The 19,452-nt window shown below is 37.1% G+C and overlaps 1 protein-coding gene across 28 annotated transcripts in view; it reads right to left on the minus strand.

Annotated features, from left to right (window-relative positions):
• Positions 1-19,452, minus strand: part of CAMK2D (calcium/calmodulin dependent protein kinase II delta) — a 303,590-nt gene that overhangs the window by 184,199 nt on the left and 99,939 nt on the right. For all 28 annotated transcript variants that reach the window (XM_070452353.1, XM_070452351.1, XM_070452366.1 and 25 more), the window contains exon 3: positions 18,854-18,913. In XM_070452353.1, the coding sequence (XP_070308454.1) occupies positions 18,854-18,913 (60 nt within the window). The remainder of the gene's footprint in view (positions 1-18,853; positions 18,914-19,452) is intronic.

Raw genomic sequence — 19,452 nt, forward strand, 5'->3', positions numbered from 1 at the left:
TTGCTTTGAAGAGTGATGTAGTCAAATTAAGGGGTAGCTCATAAATGTCTAAGAATGAGGTTCACAACCAGATCAGTATGTGATCTGGCAAAGCGGGACATTGGTGGCATTTATTGCTAGAACAGTTCTGCTTCCTGGGGTATCAACAGAATGCTCCCCAGGAAGATGGGGAAACAGCCAGCAGTTGTAGGTGTCTGTCAGGGAGACCCTGAAACTCCAGAAAGATGCGTAAGATTCTCCACACCGCACTGGAAATACTTCAAACATCACCACGAGGGGTATGGGCCAAGATTCTAAGCCACAGGTGGGGATTTCAGACTAAGTGACAAAGGATTATTTAAGAAGATCAGGCAGGAAAAAGAATTATGCTGCCATATGATGTTTTGATCTGCCCAACTAGATAGAAATCTTAAGTTTGCTCTCTGGTTTTAAAGTCTGTGTTTAGCTGTGGGTTTGCCCTAAGCCACTGATATTACTTTAGCCAGAAGGATTCCAAAATTCTACAGATGAAATCTGTGCTTTAATAAAATAACTACATCATAAATTAAAATTTATGTTTTTCTTTTTTTCTTTTTTCCATTTATTTTTATTAGTTGGAGGCTAATTACTTTACAATATTGTAGTGGTTTTTGTCATACATTGACATGAATCAGCCATGGATTTACATGTGTTCCCCATCCCGATCCCCCCTCCCACCTCCCTCTCCACCCGATCCCTCTGGGTCTCCCCAGTGCACCAGGCCTGAGCACTTGTCTCATGCATCCAGCCTGGGCTGGTGATCTCTTTCACCCTTGATAATATACATGTTTTGATGCTGTTCTCTCAAAACATCCCACCCTCGCCTTCTCCCACTGAGTCCAAAATTCTGTTCTGTACATCTGTGTCTCTTTTTCTGTTTTGCATATAGGGTTATCATTACCATCTTTCTAAATTTCATATATATGCGTTAGTATACTGTATTGGTCTTTATCTTTCTGGCTTACTTCACTCTGTATGATGGGCTCCAGTTTCATCCATCTCATATGTTTTTCTTATATTAATAGAAATCCACCCTTGTAGCTCGGTCAGTAAAGAATCTGCCTGCAATGCAGGAGACCCGGGTTTGATCCCTGGGTTGGGAAGATCCCCTACAGAAGGAAATGGCAACCCATTCCAGTATTCTTGCCTGGAGAATCCCAAGGACAGAGGAGCCTGGCAGGCTACAGTCCATGGGGTCGCAAGAGTTGGACATGACTTAGCGACTAAACCACTACCACCATATTAACAGAAGGGTGTGTGTTCCCTTCTAGATGATCTAAACTTAAGAATATATGCACCCATGCATTGTTTAATCCCTGCAACATTTACTGAGCACAGACTCCATGTCAGAGGCTATTTAGGTACAAGGGGATATGATGGTTAAAAAGCGAAGTCCCTTCTTCGTGGGGTTTTATATGCTGTGCTGTGCTTAGTCGCTCAGTCGTGTCCGACTCTTTGCAACCCCATGGACTGCAGCCCCCAGGCTCCTCTGTCCTTGGGGATTCTCCAGGAGGGAATGCTGGAGGGGATCTTCCCGGCCCATGGATCGAACTCAGGGCTCCCACATGCAGGCAGAATTTTCACCTACTGAACCATCAGGGAAGCCCTTTATATGCTAGTGGGTAGGAAATAATCAAAACTACAACTAAGCATGCAGTATTGTGGTAAGTGTGAAAGAAAAAGGAAGGCAAAGAAGGCAGGCCAGGAGTGCGTGGTGGGCAGGTGGCGGGGGTGGGGAAGAGGCTGCCCTTTTACACAGAGCTGTTGGGAAGGCCTCCTCTAGAGGAGACGGTTGAACAGAGGCCCGAGAGAAGCAGCCTGCAGGACTACTGGGGGGCGGGTGGAGGCAGCATCCTCAGAAGCAGCACAGGGCACAGCTGAGGAACCAAGAAGCCCAGAGCGGGTACAGCAGACCAGCCCAGGTGCTGGGGCAGCAAGGGGCGCTAAGATGAGGAGGGGAAAGCAGCTGGTGGTCCCTGGGCAGTCTCAGGCCATCAAGAGGGCTCTAGGGCTTGTCCCCTGAGAAGCTGCTGAGCAGTATCTGAGCAGAGGACAGACACAGTCAGACCCACAGCACACAGCGTAATCCTGGTAAAATTCACTATTGAAACATGAAAATAAGGGGGCGGGGGAAAAAAAAAAAGAAACATGAAAATATTCCCAAATTAAAAACAACTCACTGCAACACAACATTCTGTTCATTTAGTCTCAAAAAAATAAATCAATAACATCTTCCAGTTTATGGGAAGACCTCAGGAGAGAGTTACATTTTTTCCCGTTTTATTGGGAGATGCTTTCAACTGTTACATCACAGTAATGCATCACTGATTCAGATTAAATGGGAACAGGACCTGTCAAAATTAGTTAGAAGGCAGAATTATTCTATTTTATTTAAACAAGTTTCATTATCATTTGGCATGTGAAGTAAGCAATCAGGTTTGCCAAGGTTGCCTAATAAAACTTGTTTTAATGAGCAGATTTTTAAAGGATTGCAATTAGCATATGTCAGCACCAGTCTGGTACGGTGGCTTCTGCTTACATTGCAATTTCTAGGCTTCACTTTAATTAGATACTTCTGAATTGTTTCAATAGCAGTTTTTCTCTTCACTAGATGCAGATCTAAAATCTTACATTATTCATTTTCTTAACAAATTCTTTGGGGGGGGGATTAATAATGTAAAAGTACAAATAGGCATAAATAAATGTGAAATTAGCTTAGTTCCTGTCTAGGGGTTTATTTCCCAAATCAACTGGGTGGTATTTCTTCTTTTCACAGGCTGCAGCCTCATCTCAAAATGCATGGTTTATTATGATGGGAGTTGAGGTGGAGAGAACTGTGCATATCTTTTTTATGTGAATTACAAGGTCATTAAGAATAACATGAGAGTTAGGTTTAAGAGTAAAAGGAAATTTCTTCGAAATAATTTTTTTGTTTTATTATGAAATCTATGGTCCAAAGGTCCATATTATTTAGGCTCTATTGATCTCTGTAAATACTTCAAACTATATGAAAATTTTGACATCAATATGTTATTTTGTGAAAAGAATCTATAACCTATAGAAATTTATCCAAAGGAGGTTCAAGATCCAAAAGTGGTAAGAACCACTGTTCTAAATGATTCACAATGAAGACAAAACTATTTCACTAGAGAACTATATTTCTTTTTAATGTCTGTTTATCTGACTCTTGGGGGGTATTGACATAGAGCTTTCACTTTGTTTTAAATAAACATTTCATTATATAAATACTTTAAAAAAAACTTAGAAAAAACAAAATCCTAATCAGTATTTCATCTTATTTACAGTTGACATTTAAACTAGTTCTTTTCCTACTTGGTTGTTAAAATGGAATATTTTGGAAACTTTTGCTTGCAGGATATTCTATGCAAGCACCATTGCCTACTTGTCCTTCATTTAAGGGGACACACCGATTAAACTTTTTTAATGTAAGGAAACTGAAGTATCCAGAGTTATAGCCAGTCTGGCTATTTGCCTTATTGTTAATGTTGTCACTCTTACTTTAAACTAGAATTTTTCAATCTATTCAATTTTAAAATATTAAATTTTTAAATATTTATTTATTTTTATTTGATTGATGATCAATTTACAATATTGGTTTGATTTCTGTCATACATCAATATGAATGACCATAGGAAAATATGTCCCCTCCCTCTTGAATCTCCTCCCACCTCCCACCTTTTCCCACCCCTCTAGGTTATTTCAGAGCCCCAGTCATAGTTCCCTGAGTCATAGAGCAAATTTCCATTAGCTAGCTATTAACATTTTAGAGCACACAATTCATTATTGGGAGGGGTTGTCTTTTCAACCGTGGGATATTTAGCAGCATTTCTGACCTCTACCCAGCTGATGCCGTATGGGCACCCTCCACGGTGACAACCCAAACACATACTGCTGAACCGCTCCAGGAGAAGGAGAGACAGAAGGGGACAAAATCACCCCGGGCTGATGATCAATGACTTTAAACCACTGACTCTGGCTTTCTGAGGGGAAAAGGCCTTGTTTTATTTCTCTTGCCCATATTGTGAATGGGTTATTAGAAAGTGACCAGGACATGTAATTTGAAAGGCAGATTTAGATAAGGAATATCAAAAGAAAAGATCACTGAAATAATCTACACATATAAGAATGAGATATGTTTTGAAAACCATGTTTTGTCAGAGTTCTTCTCTTAGAAAGTTCCTAACAAATAAATTTAAATATGTAATTGGAATTACCAGCTTCTAAATGAGAAATTGTTTGGGGAATGGCAATTGGCTAAAGAAAAAATTATGATCTTCAATATTGTAACTTCATTACAGCTCCAATAAATTTAAGCCTGTTAATAAAACATAGTCTTGGTACTTACAAGAGTAAATTGATGTAAGTATACCTAAAATCAACACATTTGAGCTATTATTGCTAAAAATGAAGTCAATATTACTTTCTTGTATATTTCTAAATATGCTGTCCCCAAATATAATTTCCTTTTATTTATCTAGGAAATTTTAGTTATTTTATATAAACATTTTCTGAACGCACATTGAGAATAAAGACAATCACTGTTTTTCGTGCCCTTTACAAGTAGGGATTTGTTATCCTCTGTCTTTGGCTCCTTCATAATCCTCACATCACTGAGTGTGTTTATCCACTCTCACTATCCCCTACATGTGTGTTCATACTAAGTTGCTTCAGTCGTATCCGACTCTTTGCAACCCTATGGACTGTAGCCTGCCAGGGTCCTTTGTCCATGGGATTCTCCAGGCAAGAATACTGAGTGTGGGTTGCCATTTCCTTCTCCAGAGGATCTTCCCAATCCAGAGATCAAACCCGCATCCCTTATGTCTCCTGCATTGGCAGGCGTGTTCTTTACCACTAGCACCACTTGGAAAGCCCATCCCCTATATGTTCAGTTCAGTACATGCAGGCAAAGTTGTGTCCAACTCTCTGTGACCCCATGGACTGTAGCCTGCCAGGCTCCTCTGTCCATGGAATTCTCCAGGCAAGATTACTGGAGTGGGTTGCCATTCCCTACATGTAAATATCTCCAAATACATATTCACATTTTCTAGAGCCCTCTGTCATGTCTCACATGTAAGTAAGATAAAATACATCCAAATTAAAATAATTAAAGTTCTGAGTCAATGAAAGATACATGTTTGGCTGAGGCTTGAGGGACTAGTGAGAAATGAGCCTCGTGGAGAGACATGGGAGAAAGAACATCCTAGAAATGCTGAACCACACAGTTAAGCAACAGAGTGGGGACAGAAACTATCTTCCTTGTTCAGAAGACACTTTGAGAACAGTTGACTGGTTTGACTTCCTCCATAGAAACAAAAGACCCAAAACCAAAAGTCTAGCTATAGCCACGCACTGGTCTGGGAGGGACGATCGCGCGCACTGTCAGTCACTTCCATCCTGAAGAGGAACGCCCAGGCAGTGAGAGGCTTACACTTTCTGGCAAAAAGGGATCAGGTTTTAGGTGGTGGTGTGTGCTCTTTCCAATTTCCTTTTTTTCTTTTGGTCTGTGGTCTCTCAAAGGAGATATTTTCCAACCTTTAAAAAAATAATTTCATGTTCTCAAATTCAACTAAATTTCTACTCTCTCTCAACTTTCTTTTCCTGCTTTGTTCCCTATTGTTAAAGGGCCCAACATCTCTCCAGTCACTCAAACTAGACACCTCTACCATGGTTCAGGAACTCATCAGGTCTTATACATAAATCAATTCAAAAGACTCTTAAATGCTTTTCAACACATTTCTCCTGACACTAAACAATTATGTTTATTATTACCAAATTTGTCTTCCTGGGAAAACTGATATAATCATGTGTGTCAACTAAATAAATCTTTAATAATCTCCTATTCTCTATAGATTAGTGATCAAATTCCTTGGCATAGAAAGTCAAGACTCCACTATTACTTCCAATCAATCTTTACAGCCAACACACAAGTTACATCCTAATCATTCCAGAGTTTCTATCATTCTTCATGTGTGATAAGGACACTTATATCAGATCTTTCCCTTTGATGTCCTTTCTGTAATGCTATTGGAGTCTGATCCCTACTTCTTTATGGCAAAATTCTGTTCATTACCCAATGTATTTCAGTTAAGCTTTTCAGCTTATTACTTAGTGTTCTCATGGCACTTAGTAATTGCTTAATTATAGTATATAACCACATTGAATTTTAATTGTATACATCACTATCTGCCCTTCTAAACTATAAATTCCTTGTGGTTAAGGACTAGGTCTCATTCATCTCTATTGCCTTTCAGTATTTTAAGTGCCAAATTAAATCAGTATCTTTAAATAATATTTTTAAAGTTAAAATATTTTCAGAGCTAATCTAAGTATAAAATACTGTTCCAACACTTGGATTTTAAAGAGCTTTGCTTTTAATACAAAACAGATTAACAAAGCATTGTTTTATTTATTTTTTTACAAATAATCTAACCCAAAGTCACTTGAATATGCAAAACCACTGATACTCAACTGAATCATAATTATGACTCTCTCTACAGGGGAACTGTTTACATAAGATTCCCAATTACATATCTGAAAGTAAAATTATTCATTTTCTGAACAGAATGAATGAAAGACAAGATTTTCTATACATCAAAATAATGGACTCACAAAAATTACTGCTATCCTCTTTGGAGATTAATTTTTTAGGCTACAGAAATTTTTCTTATTCTAAGCATACATGATATACTTGTTACTGAAAACTTTTAACAGTGAACTACTGAATTCAATAATGTGAATGAAATCCTATCAAAAGATTTTTGTCATTTCATAGACAGCAGCATACTGTAAATGACCACTGAAACACAAAATATGAAAAAATATTTTAAGAAGAATTGAAGTCATATTACTGTATGTATCTATTTACTTTCTTTCAACACAGTCTTTTAAACTAAATAATCAACAAAATTAATATATCAAAAAATAATCTGACACAATCATCACTCCAGGGCAAGTTTATCAAAGCTGGGGTTATTTTGTTAAGCAGATGAACTACAAAGCAAATTCAAAGAGCAAACACTTCTAACTTTGGAGCATTTGTAAAGAAAACCAATCCCTGTTTTCAAACTTAAGAAGAATAAGATTATAGCATTACCAAAGTGACAACTTTTTTTTTAAACCAAACTAAACCACAGCAAGCATTATAAAATGGTAGAAATAACTTGTTACACTCAAGCTCTAAATTGCACTTCCAAAATTTATCTCCCAACTAAATTACTATTGCTGAATATACTCTATTAAAATAAGTTATGAGCACTGGGTGTTTAAAACACATGTCCACTTGAGGGTTCATCTGATCTTAGAATCCATTATCCTGTAAGTGTCCTATCCTGATTCATTTTCTATAAATTAAAGAATAGTTTTTAAAATTTGTTCTCTCCTGTTACACATCACCTTAATTACCACTGCTAGTTTGTTAACTTTCATTGTTTTCTGAAAAATATTCAGAGTAAAAGATTGTCTGGCATAGCAAGCAAATAATTAATGCAGGGTCAAAAATGACCACTTAAAATTTTTTTCACCAAGATACAAAAAATTACTGTCACTAAAATAAAATTATTTCCATAATACCTGTATCCTCTGAGTGTTTCAATAATCTCATGATGATATTTCCCCTCTGGGGGTAGAAATAAAGATAAATAGTAAAATTATACAATATCTCTAGGAAAGGGCCTTAGGCTACTGTTATTTTAATCAATCTTCACAAAACTTGGAGCTTCTTTTCTCTACTTATTAAATAACAACAGTTTGAGTAATCCAAAGTTAGAGCATGGACTGAGAGTATCAGTGGCATCTACAGGCTTGAATTCCAGCTTGACCACTTACTAGCTATATGACTTTGGTAGACTGCGTAATCTGCGTAAAAAGACCAGGTTTTAGATTCCTGGTCTGTAAGTGGAGATAAGAAGGGCATGTGTTTGCACTGTAGATTAAAAGACTATGGGCAGGGAGAGCACTTGGACCAGTGCCTGACAGTACAGCTAACAGCCCTGTTATTCTGGTGACAGAGTTTACTGGAATTTTTCTTTTCATTCAGCCCATCTTCAAATCTTAACACAATAGCTTTCTATACCTAAGTTTATTTTTGTTATCGAAGCTATCAGAGGACAGGGAGCACAGCAATGATTTTTAAGTGATTAAAAGATTCCAGAACTTCTTTGATGGATTCCTGACTACTGTTCTTGCCTGTGGTGAGGGAAGAGAGAGGAGACGATTCCAACCAACTCAAGTCCCAGGAAAGCAAACAAAGAAAAAGGTGCAGTAATACGTGGAATTACTTTTCTTCCAGGTTTTAGTTTGGGGCCTAATTCTGAGCCTGAGAAACTAACACAAACTTCCGGTACTCCGTTAGGGGATTCTGCCCTGAAACTAGGGAAGATGGGACAAGGAGGAGACAAAATAGGTTTAATAGAAAAATCAGGAGATATGTTCAAGTAAACAATATGCACTGATAGATCAACGTGTACCACCCAGTAAGTCTCAATCACAAACTGTCCTTCATTTGTAACAGGACCGTTCTTTCTATCATTTCATACACAATCCAGCTACTTCTAGTATAACTCAGGAGCTGGTTTTTTCATTTGATGGATGGGAAAAATAACTTACAAAGGAATCAATAACAAATGGACTCAGATCCAAACTCACTAATTAAAAGAGAATCTAAAATATTATCTTGAATCTAGAGTTTTTACACCAGTATTTTAGTAGTTTATCTTTCTACTAAATAAGATGTTTACTTAAAAAGACTATGTATTTAACTTTTAACCAAAAGTTATAAAGTGTATATTACTGGCCATATTAAATAAACAAGGAAGGAAGGAAGGAAAGGAGGCATGGAGGGAGGAAAAGCTAATAGAGTATTTTTGAAAATATTTATTTGGTGGGAGAAAAAAAAGCTTGTGCTACATTTGTTAGAAGAGGATAATCAATTCTGCAGACAACAAGACATTCTAAAAAGTAACTTAGCCTTCACACCAAATAATCAAGCAAAAGAAGTGAGATCTAATCAAATAAAAGGTGAAGATAAACCAAGAGTACTTTGGTTTTAACACTACTGAATAGTGTTAAATTACCTTTTATCTGTTGGAGAGTCACTGGAGAAAGCTGTTTAACAATAAAAATGATATATTCTTGAGTAACTGCAAACATGAATATTAGGCATAACTGCCAATAATGAAGGAGGTCATAGAGAAAAGCTATTTAAGTATTATGTGCTTGGAACATTGCTGGATTTCTCACAACATTGAAAAAAACTTTTGACTATCATTCACAAAAACATTAATTTTGTCTTCTCAGCACACCAATTAACATTTACTTAAGACAAGCTGTTCTCCCATGTGACTCTTTAAAGGTTCAAAACCAAAATCTTGTAGCAATAGCCAAGTAAGGCAATTTAATCATCTGATAACTACTGGGAATGTCTGAGATTAGTATTTGCTGGGACTTCCCTAGTGGTCCCATGGCTAAGACTCCAACCTCCTAATACAGGGGTCTGGGGTTAGATCCCTGGTCAGGGAACCAGATCCACATGTAGACCAGACCTGGCACAGACAAGTAAATAAATATTTTTTAAAAGATTAATATTTACTGAATTTAAGCTTATACAAAATGTGATTGGATTGGTTTCTTATAAATTCTAGAAACCTGAAAGAGGACTGCATGCAGATGTAAAGGTAAAATTTTGTTAGAAACAAAAGAATATGTGACTATTAATTTCATCTTGTAAAAATTAGAAGGAAGATAGTTGACCCAACAAATTTTGAAAAGACTAGGGAGATCTAAAAGCGAGGTTAACATATTACTTTTACAGTATGACACCATACCTCCAAGACCAGGTAAAAGAAGAGATAGTACATGCACAATGAGGTCATAAGCAAGCTGTACATTTACCATCTCTTTGGAGATCTGTGAGTGACCTTGGGCATATTTCCCTACTAAAACTTCCACACTCTATCTGTAGAATCTATACTGGGGCTTAGATAATTCCTAACGACTCTTCCAGTTTTATATTATAGGAAAAGGAAATTATACATACCCTGGAAGCCATAAATTATCACTCACAGGCATGGGAAAACTGCTTGTATAGGAAGTAATATCTATATACATTCTTTAATTTCTACCTGTCGTTGAATGTAATTTCATGTATTGTTATATATGTCAAATTATAAAACTCGTTCAATCAGAGCCATCTTTCTGATTCATACCAGGGTAAATATATAAGGTATAACTTATGTTCACCAAAACTACAGAATTTTCTTTTCTTGTATTAGTATTGGTAGTTTTTAAACGTAATGTTTATCCTATATGAGGAGAAGACTTACTTGAACCAAAAACATCATCAAAATTCTCCTAGAAAGGAAACACAAATAACTTTTCAAGCATATTGCTACAAATCAGCTTCCCTAAACAACAGTACCTCTGTATATAGAGGGTATTAACAATTTAGGTTTGGCAATGTCATTAAAGAACTGTGACTTTGGATAAGTCATATAGATTTAGAAAACTTTAGTTTCCTTAATCGTTGAAAAAAATGAGCTTGTACTAGATAATCTATGAGATCTCTTTCACTGCAATATTGATTCTGATTATTTATAATACATATATTATACATAATATGATATATATATATATATATACAGACAGTTTATATCATACAAATAATATACAACAGATTCTGCGATATATTTTCCTACTATTAAGTACATACACCTCTTTAGGAAGAAATTACTAAACCTTGAGAAATGATTGTATAATATCACTTAATTATGAAATCTAAAAAATAAAATAGTGAATACAAGACAGAAACAGACTCAGATATAGAAAACTAGTGGTTGTAGTGTGGGGTGGAAAGGGAGAGGGGTACAATAGGAGTAGGGTTTTAAGAGATACAAACTTCTCTGTATAAAACAAACAAGCTTCAATGATATATTGTACAACACAGGGAATATAACCAATATTTCATAATAACTATAAGTGGAATATAACCTTTAAAAAGTGAATCACTATGTTGTACACCTAAAATGATATGGTAAACTAACTATACCTCAATTAAAAAATAAAATGATTAATTAGGTAGTTTCTGGCAAGTAATGCTCTGTAGTAATTTATTCAATTGTTTATCTATATTAAATAGCTTCCAAAGCTTATTAACTCCTCACTAAAATGACAAGATGCATTATTTAATTCTAATAATTCTCAGAAGGAAATAAAAAGATCAAAATCTTCTCTTCCTTACAATGAGAACAGCTAGAAGTTAATGAGCAGACAGAACGTTCTTTGGCAGTTCACAGAACAGACCAGCATCAGAAGTAGAACAAAGTGGGGTCCACAAGTCTATAGAGTTTTCCATTAATACTACATCTTTAATTTTCTATTGTACCTTATAACGACATATGAGTGATTGTGTTTGTGTGTTCCGGGGTCGTTGCTATGAGAGGTAGTAAAAAGGAGGCAATCATGAAGAGATTATGATCTCAGGAAGGTTAACCCATTGTTGGAGGGGTGCCAGGGCTCTAATACAGACTAGATTTGAAAAGGCCACATATCCCTTCCATTGACTCTCCAGCTACTGGCTTCGCTAAGCCTCGTCAGTAAAGGCTCACCTTAAAAGGTGATGCTGATCCTCTACAAATAGAAATGTTCCTTCAAACTTTCAAAAACTTGTCTTGCACTTTCTAACATCTACAAAAAGTATAAATTCAAGTCCTTAGAGAATGGAATAAACCAGTAACAAAATCTTTTCATACCACTAACTGCAAAGTTGTCTCAAATACTGATCTCCTAGGAAATAAAGGATTATAAGTAGGCATTTTCTCACCGAGGGCATCAAATTTGTTGCATCAAAGCTCTTGATATTTTCTCTTTTCTTTCCCTAGTCCAGTTCTTTTCAGATTCGTATAGCTGAATTTAATGAGTATATTGCTTGTCTTCCTAGTTTTTCCTTACTGTTTTTAATTATTTGGGTTTCACTACAGGTTTCAATAAATTTATCAGTAATAATGCTGATCAAAGATCAAGCACAAAAGCAATGGAAATACAGAATCATTTTGAGAATGATTGAGCTATTACCTTAAGTAACAATATTTTATTTCACTCCCTTAATGGCATTTTCCCCCGGTTTAGTAAATATGTTGACGTGTAGCTCAAACTACCTGGCTTACCACAAACCTTTTCATACCTCAAGAGAAAATAAGCCATTTTATTCAAATAAGAGATGAATATAACAATCGAAAATAAGCTAATTAACAGAAGCATGAGGTCAGACAATCTCTCCAAATTTCATCAACACTGTGATGCCAGTTTAGACTTAGCCATCAATATAATCCTTCCAGTTTGTTCAAACAAAACTGACGCACTGCTCCAAGGACAGAGGAACAATGACGCTACTGAGGAAATTGCCTCTACTTTCAAATTTGTGGCATCAAAGCATGCATGGTGCTTTTCAGAGACTACACGGCCCACATAGAGAAGGGCGCCACACTGGAGCTATTTCAATTCTTGCCCAAGACAATGGAGCCAAGGGCATTAAGGTGATAAAAACCGGATTTTGATGAACTGAAGGAGCACTATTATTTCTGACTCTGCTTAGCTGGTGATTACAACCTGTTTCACACACTGCAGACAGAGCAAATCAGTCTGTGACACACCCCTCTCACTTGGCTTCCCATTGCACTTAGAATAAAACCCAAACCCTCTAACCTGGTTTACAAAGCCCTCCCACCAGGTACTACTGTCCTTCTGACTCATCTAAGGGCACCTCCCGTTCCCCCAGGGCAGGGCACACGCTGGAGCCTGACTCCCCCCAAAAAGAGATACTCCTCTGCTCACAGCCCTTCCTCTCTGAGCTTTTCTGGGACGGCTTCTTCCTGTCATGGAGATATAGCTTTAAATGTGACCTCCGCACCTTATCTTCGACAAAGGAGGCAAGGATATACAATGGAAAAAAGACAACCTCTTTAACAAGTGGTGCTGGGAAAACTGGTCAACCACCTGTAAAAGAATGAAACTAGAACACTTTCTAACACCATACACAAAAATAAACTCAAAGTGGATTAAAGATCTAAATGTAAGACCAGAAACTATAAAACTCCTAGAGGAGAACATAGGCAAAACACTCTCCGACATAAATCACAGCAGGATCCTCTATGACCCACATCCCAGAATTTTAGAAACAAAAGCAAAAATAAACAAATGGGACCTAATGAAACTTAAAAGCTTTTGCACAACAAAGGAAACTATAAGCAAGGTGAAAAGACAGCCCTCAGATTGGGAGAAAATAATAGCAAATGAAGCAACAGAAAAAGGATTAATCTCAAAAATATACAAGCAACTCCTGCAGTTCAATTCCAGAAAAATAAATGACCCAATCAAAAAATGGGCCAAAGAACTAAACAGACATTTCTCCAAGGAAGACATACGGATGGCAAAAAAACACATGAAAAGATGCTCAACATCACTCATTATCAGAGAAATGCAAATCAAAACCACAATGAGGTACCATTACACGCCAGTCAGGATGGCTGCTATCCAAAAGTCTACAAGCAATAAATGCTGGAGAGGGTGTGGAGAAAAGGGATCCCTCTTACATTGTTGGTGGGAATGCAAACTAGTATAGCCGCTATGGAAAACAGTGTGGAGATTTCTTAAAAAACTGGAAATAGAACAGCCATATGACCCAGCAATCCCACTTCTGGGCATACACACCGAGGAAACCAGATCTGAAAGAGACACGTGCACCCCAATGTTCATCGCAGCACTGTTTATGATAGCCAGGACATGGAAGCAACCCAGATGCCCATCAGCAGATGAATGGATGAGGAAGCTGTGGTACATATACACCATGGAATATTACTCAGACATTAAAAAGAATTCATTTGAATCAGTTCTAATGAGATGGGTGAAACTGGAGCCCATTATACAGAGCGAAGTAAGCCAGAAAGAGAAAGATCATTACAGTATACTAACACATATATATGGAATTTAGAAAGATGGCAACGATAACCCTATATGCAAAAAAAAGAAAAAGAGACTCAGATGTATAGAACAGACTTGTGGACTCTGTGGGAGAAGGCGAGGGTGGGATGTTTAAGAGAACAGCATCGAAACATGTATATCTAGGGTGAAACAGATCACCAGCCCAGGTTGGATGCATGAGACAAGTGCTCAGGCCTGGTGCACTGGGAAGACCCAGAGGGATGGGGTGGAGAGGGAGGTGGGAGGGGGGACTGGGATGGGGAATACATGTAAATCCATGGCTAATTCATTTCAATGTATGACAAAAACCACTGCAATGCTGTAAAGTAATTAGCCTCCAACTAATAAAAATAAATGGAAAAGAAAAAAAAAACAGCCAATTAAAAAGAGCTTTTGTACTTTTCAAGATTAAGAGCTTGTTCATCATGACATGCTTCAAGATCCTTGATTTGCTGTGCTGGCCAATCCTAAGCTAGCATGTCAAAAATGTTGACCAACCCTAACCAGTACCCTTCCTTGCAAGATCTACCTTAAAATAATCAACTCTAGGCCCTAAAATTCTATACATGTTTTCCTCTGATGCCTCCCTCTAAGGCACTATTAAGACTCAAGATGGGTTCTTCTTTAAGTGGAAAAAAAAAAAAGTAATCTGATGCGATCCCATGAACTGTAGCCCACTAGGCTGCCCTGTCCCTGGAATTTTCCAGGCAAGAATACAGAGTGTGTAACCAACCCCTTCTCCAGGGGGTCTTCTCAACCCAGGAATCCAACTTGAGTCTCTTACATTACAAGCAGATTCCTCACCATCAGAGCTACATAGGAAGCAACGTGGGTTCTTTCTTAAGGGGGTAGATCTAATAAACTTAACTTTTTGATCAAAAAAATCAGACAAGCCACTCTAAAGTAATGACAGAGACTCTTTCCTCGACCCAGCTTTAGGCTCATCTAAGCCCTCTTTTCAACTAGGTCCTGTCCTTTGAGGTCCTGTTCTCAAACTGCCTGAGTGAGTTTTAGCAAAGAATCCCAGGAAGTCACCCTCCCACCTTTGATATTTGCTTACGCTTGAAATCTGATCAAGTTCCTCACCATCTATGCTTGATATCTAAGTCCTCAGTCTGCCTTTAATAAGAATTTTGTCATTCTAGGCCACTTTAGCAAAAATCCCCCCTACTTTTGATATCTCTTCTTAATAACTTTCTACTCACTGACCCCTCATTCTGCTCCTTGGCCATAAACTCTCCAGTTGTCTTTGCTAAAAAAGAATTTAGCTCAGCTCTTTCTTCTACTGCACTAATACTGAATCAAATCTATTGACTTTAACTGTGTGTGATGTGTCTCTCTTTGACAGTAGCCACCCAATGCCCTGGTATCAAATTACCCTATTTTAATTCTCTGCAGAGAACCAGTTCCTGTGACATTATTCCCATAGTTTATTTGTTTATGGCCTGTCTCCTTCCACGAGCTTCCAAGGCTTAGGAAAAGCAGGGATATTATCTCTCGTGATCACTGCTTCATTACCAGTATGTTAAGCCTAGGACATGGGCTGGTGATAGCTACACACTCAATAAACTTTGTTGACAATTAAAAATTAGATTTTCATGATTTGTCTAAAGGGGAAATGAAAATGAATATAAGAGAATGCTGGAAATTAGCATATACAGAAGATTCATTATAAAAAGGCAGACATGAACAAATATTAAAAGTTGTTCTCTCTGGTTTCTTCTTCCAATATAACTGTATTTTCCAAATTCTCCACCAAATGTGTATATTACTTTGAAAATCAGAAAAACATGAAAAAAAAATAGCTGCTGAAGAAAAACTGGTTTAGTGAAGGACCACTTTTAGTTGGTTTAACATGTTTCTTTGGGAGCAACATTTCAGTTGCTGTAAATCCTCAGATTATCGATTCTGTGCTGAGAGAGACACACACAAAAATAAAAATGCACCAAGCCAATTTTCACAGGAGAAAAAAAATGGTCAGAAATAGTATTTCCTTCCCTGAAGTTCAGAAACCTGACAGATTTAAGAAAACCAAGCAAATAATATAAAAGAGGAAGACGAGGAGGAGGAGAAGAATCTCATATTCTTTAGATACCAGATTATCTATTTCAAAGAAATCAAGACCACATGCTGTGACTTTCCTGGTAGTTCAGTGGCTAAGACTGTGTGCTCCCAATGCTGGGGGCCTGGGTTCAAGCCCTGGTAGGGGAACTAGATTCCATATGCTGCAACAAAAAAGAGATCCCATATGCCACAATGAAGAATGAAGATCCTGCATACAGCCACTAAGACCCAGCACAACCAAAGAAATACATAAACACATTAAAAAAAGAAAAGACCAAATGCTGTCTTCCCTTCCTGAATGAGTAGCAAGTAAGGCAAGCGATCCCTGTGAAGCTGTTAATGATCTCAACAGAACACCTACCATTCCCCAGCAGACGTCCACGGTAGCAACTCTCTCTCAAGCACACCTCTGTCTGTGGTGGCTGACCATTTTATATCACTGTTGTCCTTGTTGTTTCATCATTTGTCATTACATGAGTAAATACAACACTGTCACATTACATAGCATGGAGCTCCATCAATTAAGATAAAATAAAAACAACTCATCCTTGTTTCTCCAGGTAGGGGAAAAAAGCTTTGGTGGAGTCCACTGAGCAAGTGCCTACCTCAGGGCCTGTTTACAAAGGCGGTTTGTTCCCTCCGTCTGTAGAGCTTTCATTCGCCAGAGAGTCTCTTTCCGCAGACTTGCCTCCTCCTGTTTTTCAGGTTTTCACTCAAATTTCATTCTTAATAAAGTCATCCTGATCAGCTCTTTAAAATGTAATCCCCCATCACACCCCATTTCTTTTTTCCTGCTTTCTCTTCCAGTAATTAACACAACCTAACATCCTCTACTTATGGCCTGTCTACTACCCCAGTAATGCAGGCTCCACGAGGGGAGGAACATTAGACTGCTGTATTCTCACTATAGTCCCAAAATATTAATTTGCTGAGTAAATGAATGATATGGGTGAATTTGCTACTCTATAATGATTTTAGATCATGTCTTAGAAGTTTAATATACCTATGATTTATACACTAAAGTACAGGATTACTAGAAATCTCTCCTGTGGTTAGAAATGGGTCTGAAAAAGACCTGAGAGAGAGAAGAAAACCTCAAGCGAGGCGACCAAGGACACCAGCTGCCGTGGACCCCGAGAAATGCTGTTCTGTGTCAGAGTGTGCTGACGGTGCGATGTCACGAGACTTTAGAACTTCCCCCAGTGTACAGCTTCCCCTTTTTGGTAAGGCTATTCTGTACGGGTGTCAAAACGAAAATCATTCTTGTTTTACTTTGGGTTTCTCTTGTTCGACTTTGGTCTGCTAAAGGAAATGGAGGCAACTACTTTCATTATCTACAGAAGTTGAGTTTCAGAGAAGGACCCCTATTAAAATCAAGTGAGCAAAAAAACAACTTTCCTTCATATGAATAACAAGTTCAATACCAACTACAGTTTCATTTCTCTTAAACCTGAGTGAGAAAAATAGTCTTTGAACTATAATGTTTGTATTGTTCATAAGTCCTCTTTAGTCAATATTATGAGCAGAATTGTGTCTCTCCAAAATTCATGTTGAAATCCCAACTCCCAGTTCCCCAGAATGGGAGGATACTTGGAGCTAGGGTCTTTAGAAAAGCAATTAAACTGAGGTTTCAGCAGGGACCTTACTCCAATGTGCTCAGTGCCCTTAAAGAAGAACTTTAAAAAGAGACATTATACAGAGGAAGATCATGTAAAAGCGTAAGAAGATGGCCACCAGCAAGCCAAGGAGGGAGTCTCAGCAGAATCCATGCTGCCCCACACCTTGATCTCAGACTTGTTTCCAGAATTGTGAGAAAAGGTACTTCTCTGTTTAAGTTACCCGGTCTGTGAAACTTGGTGTTATGACAGTCCTAGCAAAATAATCCAGCCAATTAAGAAATGCCATAGACTTTTATCAGGGCAAAATACTTATACAGGGGCATATTTACATTTCACAAGTTGTTTTGTTCTCTCGGTAACCAGAAGGCTCTTCTTAGACAGCCACTAATCTGTTAATGCTTCAGATTTACTTGTTAGTGTCTATTTACTCAAGAACCTAAGAAGTACCTACAAAATGAAGGATACTAAAAACTTCAAGGAAGGAATAGAAACAGAATGGCTTTATACATAAAAATAAATCTTGTCAATGAATAATTTTGTTATTTTTACTGCATTATCACTCCCTCTTTCCCTCCTCCTACATCAGAAACATTTTGGCTGATAGTAAAACTGAGTGAGGCAGTAACATTTTTCAAAAATAATCAAAACTACTGTTACAGAATGTAGCATTTTCTTTTTCTTTCCTTTGTTTCTTTCCTCTATTTCTCTTACATTCACAATTATTTTTCAGTTTTGAACATTATCACACTATTATATTCATGAGGGATGATATCCTAAAACAATTATACTAGATTCTAGAATAGAATCAATGATTACAAAGTAAACATTTTACAGGAAACTTAGCTGACTAACATAATGGCTTAAGTTCTGTCTCTCCAAACTTTAGTAGCAGCAGCTGAAGAATTGTTAAAGATACATAAAAGCACTATTAAATTAATAATGCCTTATATTATTTCTAATTTGCTTGTAAGAAAACTGCTACCTCTTGAAAAACTTTCAAAAACTTTGAAGAATCAAATGTAACCAATGTCAAAAGTTAGGAACCTATTAGTTAATAATTAGAAATAATATTCTAGTTTATTAAATATCTTAATTTGTGTAAAATTATGTTATGTAAAATTTTAATTAATATTTAAAACATACTGAAAACATTTCCTTACCAATATTGGGGTGCTTCAAAAGACGGCAGATTCTAGCTTCCCTTTCCAGTTTCTGATGATCTATTAAAAAAAAAACAGAAAAATAAATTTCAACATTTAGCCAAAAGATGAAGCAATGATAAACAACATATTAAAATGACATAAAGACTTTACATTTATTTATATTTTGGCTTCTTTTTTTAAGTCATTTGAGTTGGGAATTAGGTGAACACAATAGTTTAATAATCTAAATATTTTTATTGGTTTGAAGTTTGTGGTATAGAACAGGGCTGAATTTAGATTTGAGCTGGGGGTAACAGTAAAAAATGGCACAAAACAATAACATTCTTTCTTATCTTTACCCTAGGTATGTACTGTTACAACAACTTAAGCCAATATGGACATACACATTAAAACAAAGGATATTTATCTGGCAATTGGAATGCCAATGGAACCAGTGCTAAACAGGGTTAGTAACAATTTATTCCTAACAACAAAGTGTCTCCTGTCCAGACATATTTTCTATTAACTACTCCACACAATTTCTGGTTCGGCTTCCTAGGCGTACGATGCTTTTCCATGTACCAAGGACTCTCCAAACACCAAACTGCTTGCTCGTC

This window comes from Odocoileus virginianus, chromosome 21 (assembly GCF_023699985.2).
Source record: "Odocoileus virginianus isolate 20LAN1187 ecotype Illinois chromosome 21, Ovbor_1.2, whole genome shotgun sequence".
NCBI classification, from domain to species: Eukaryota; Metazoa; Chordata; class Mammalia; order Artiodactyla; family Cervidae; genus Odocoileus; species Odocoileus virginianus.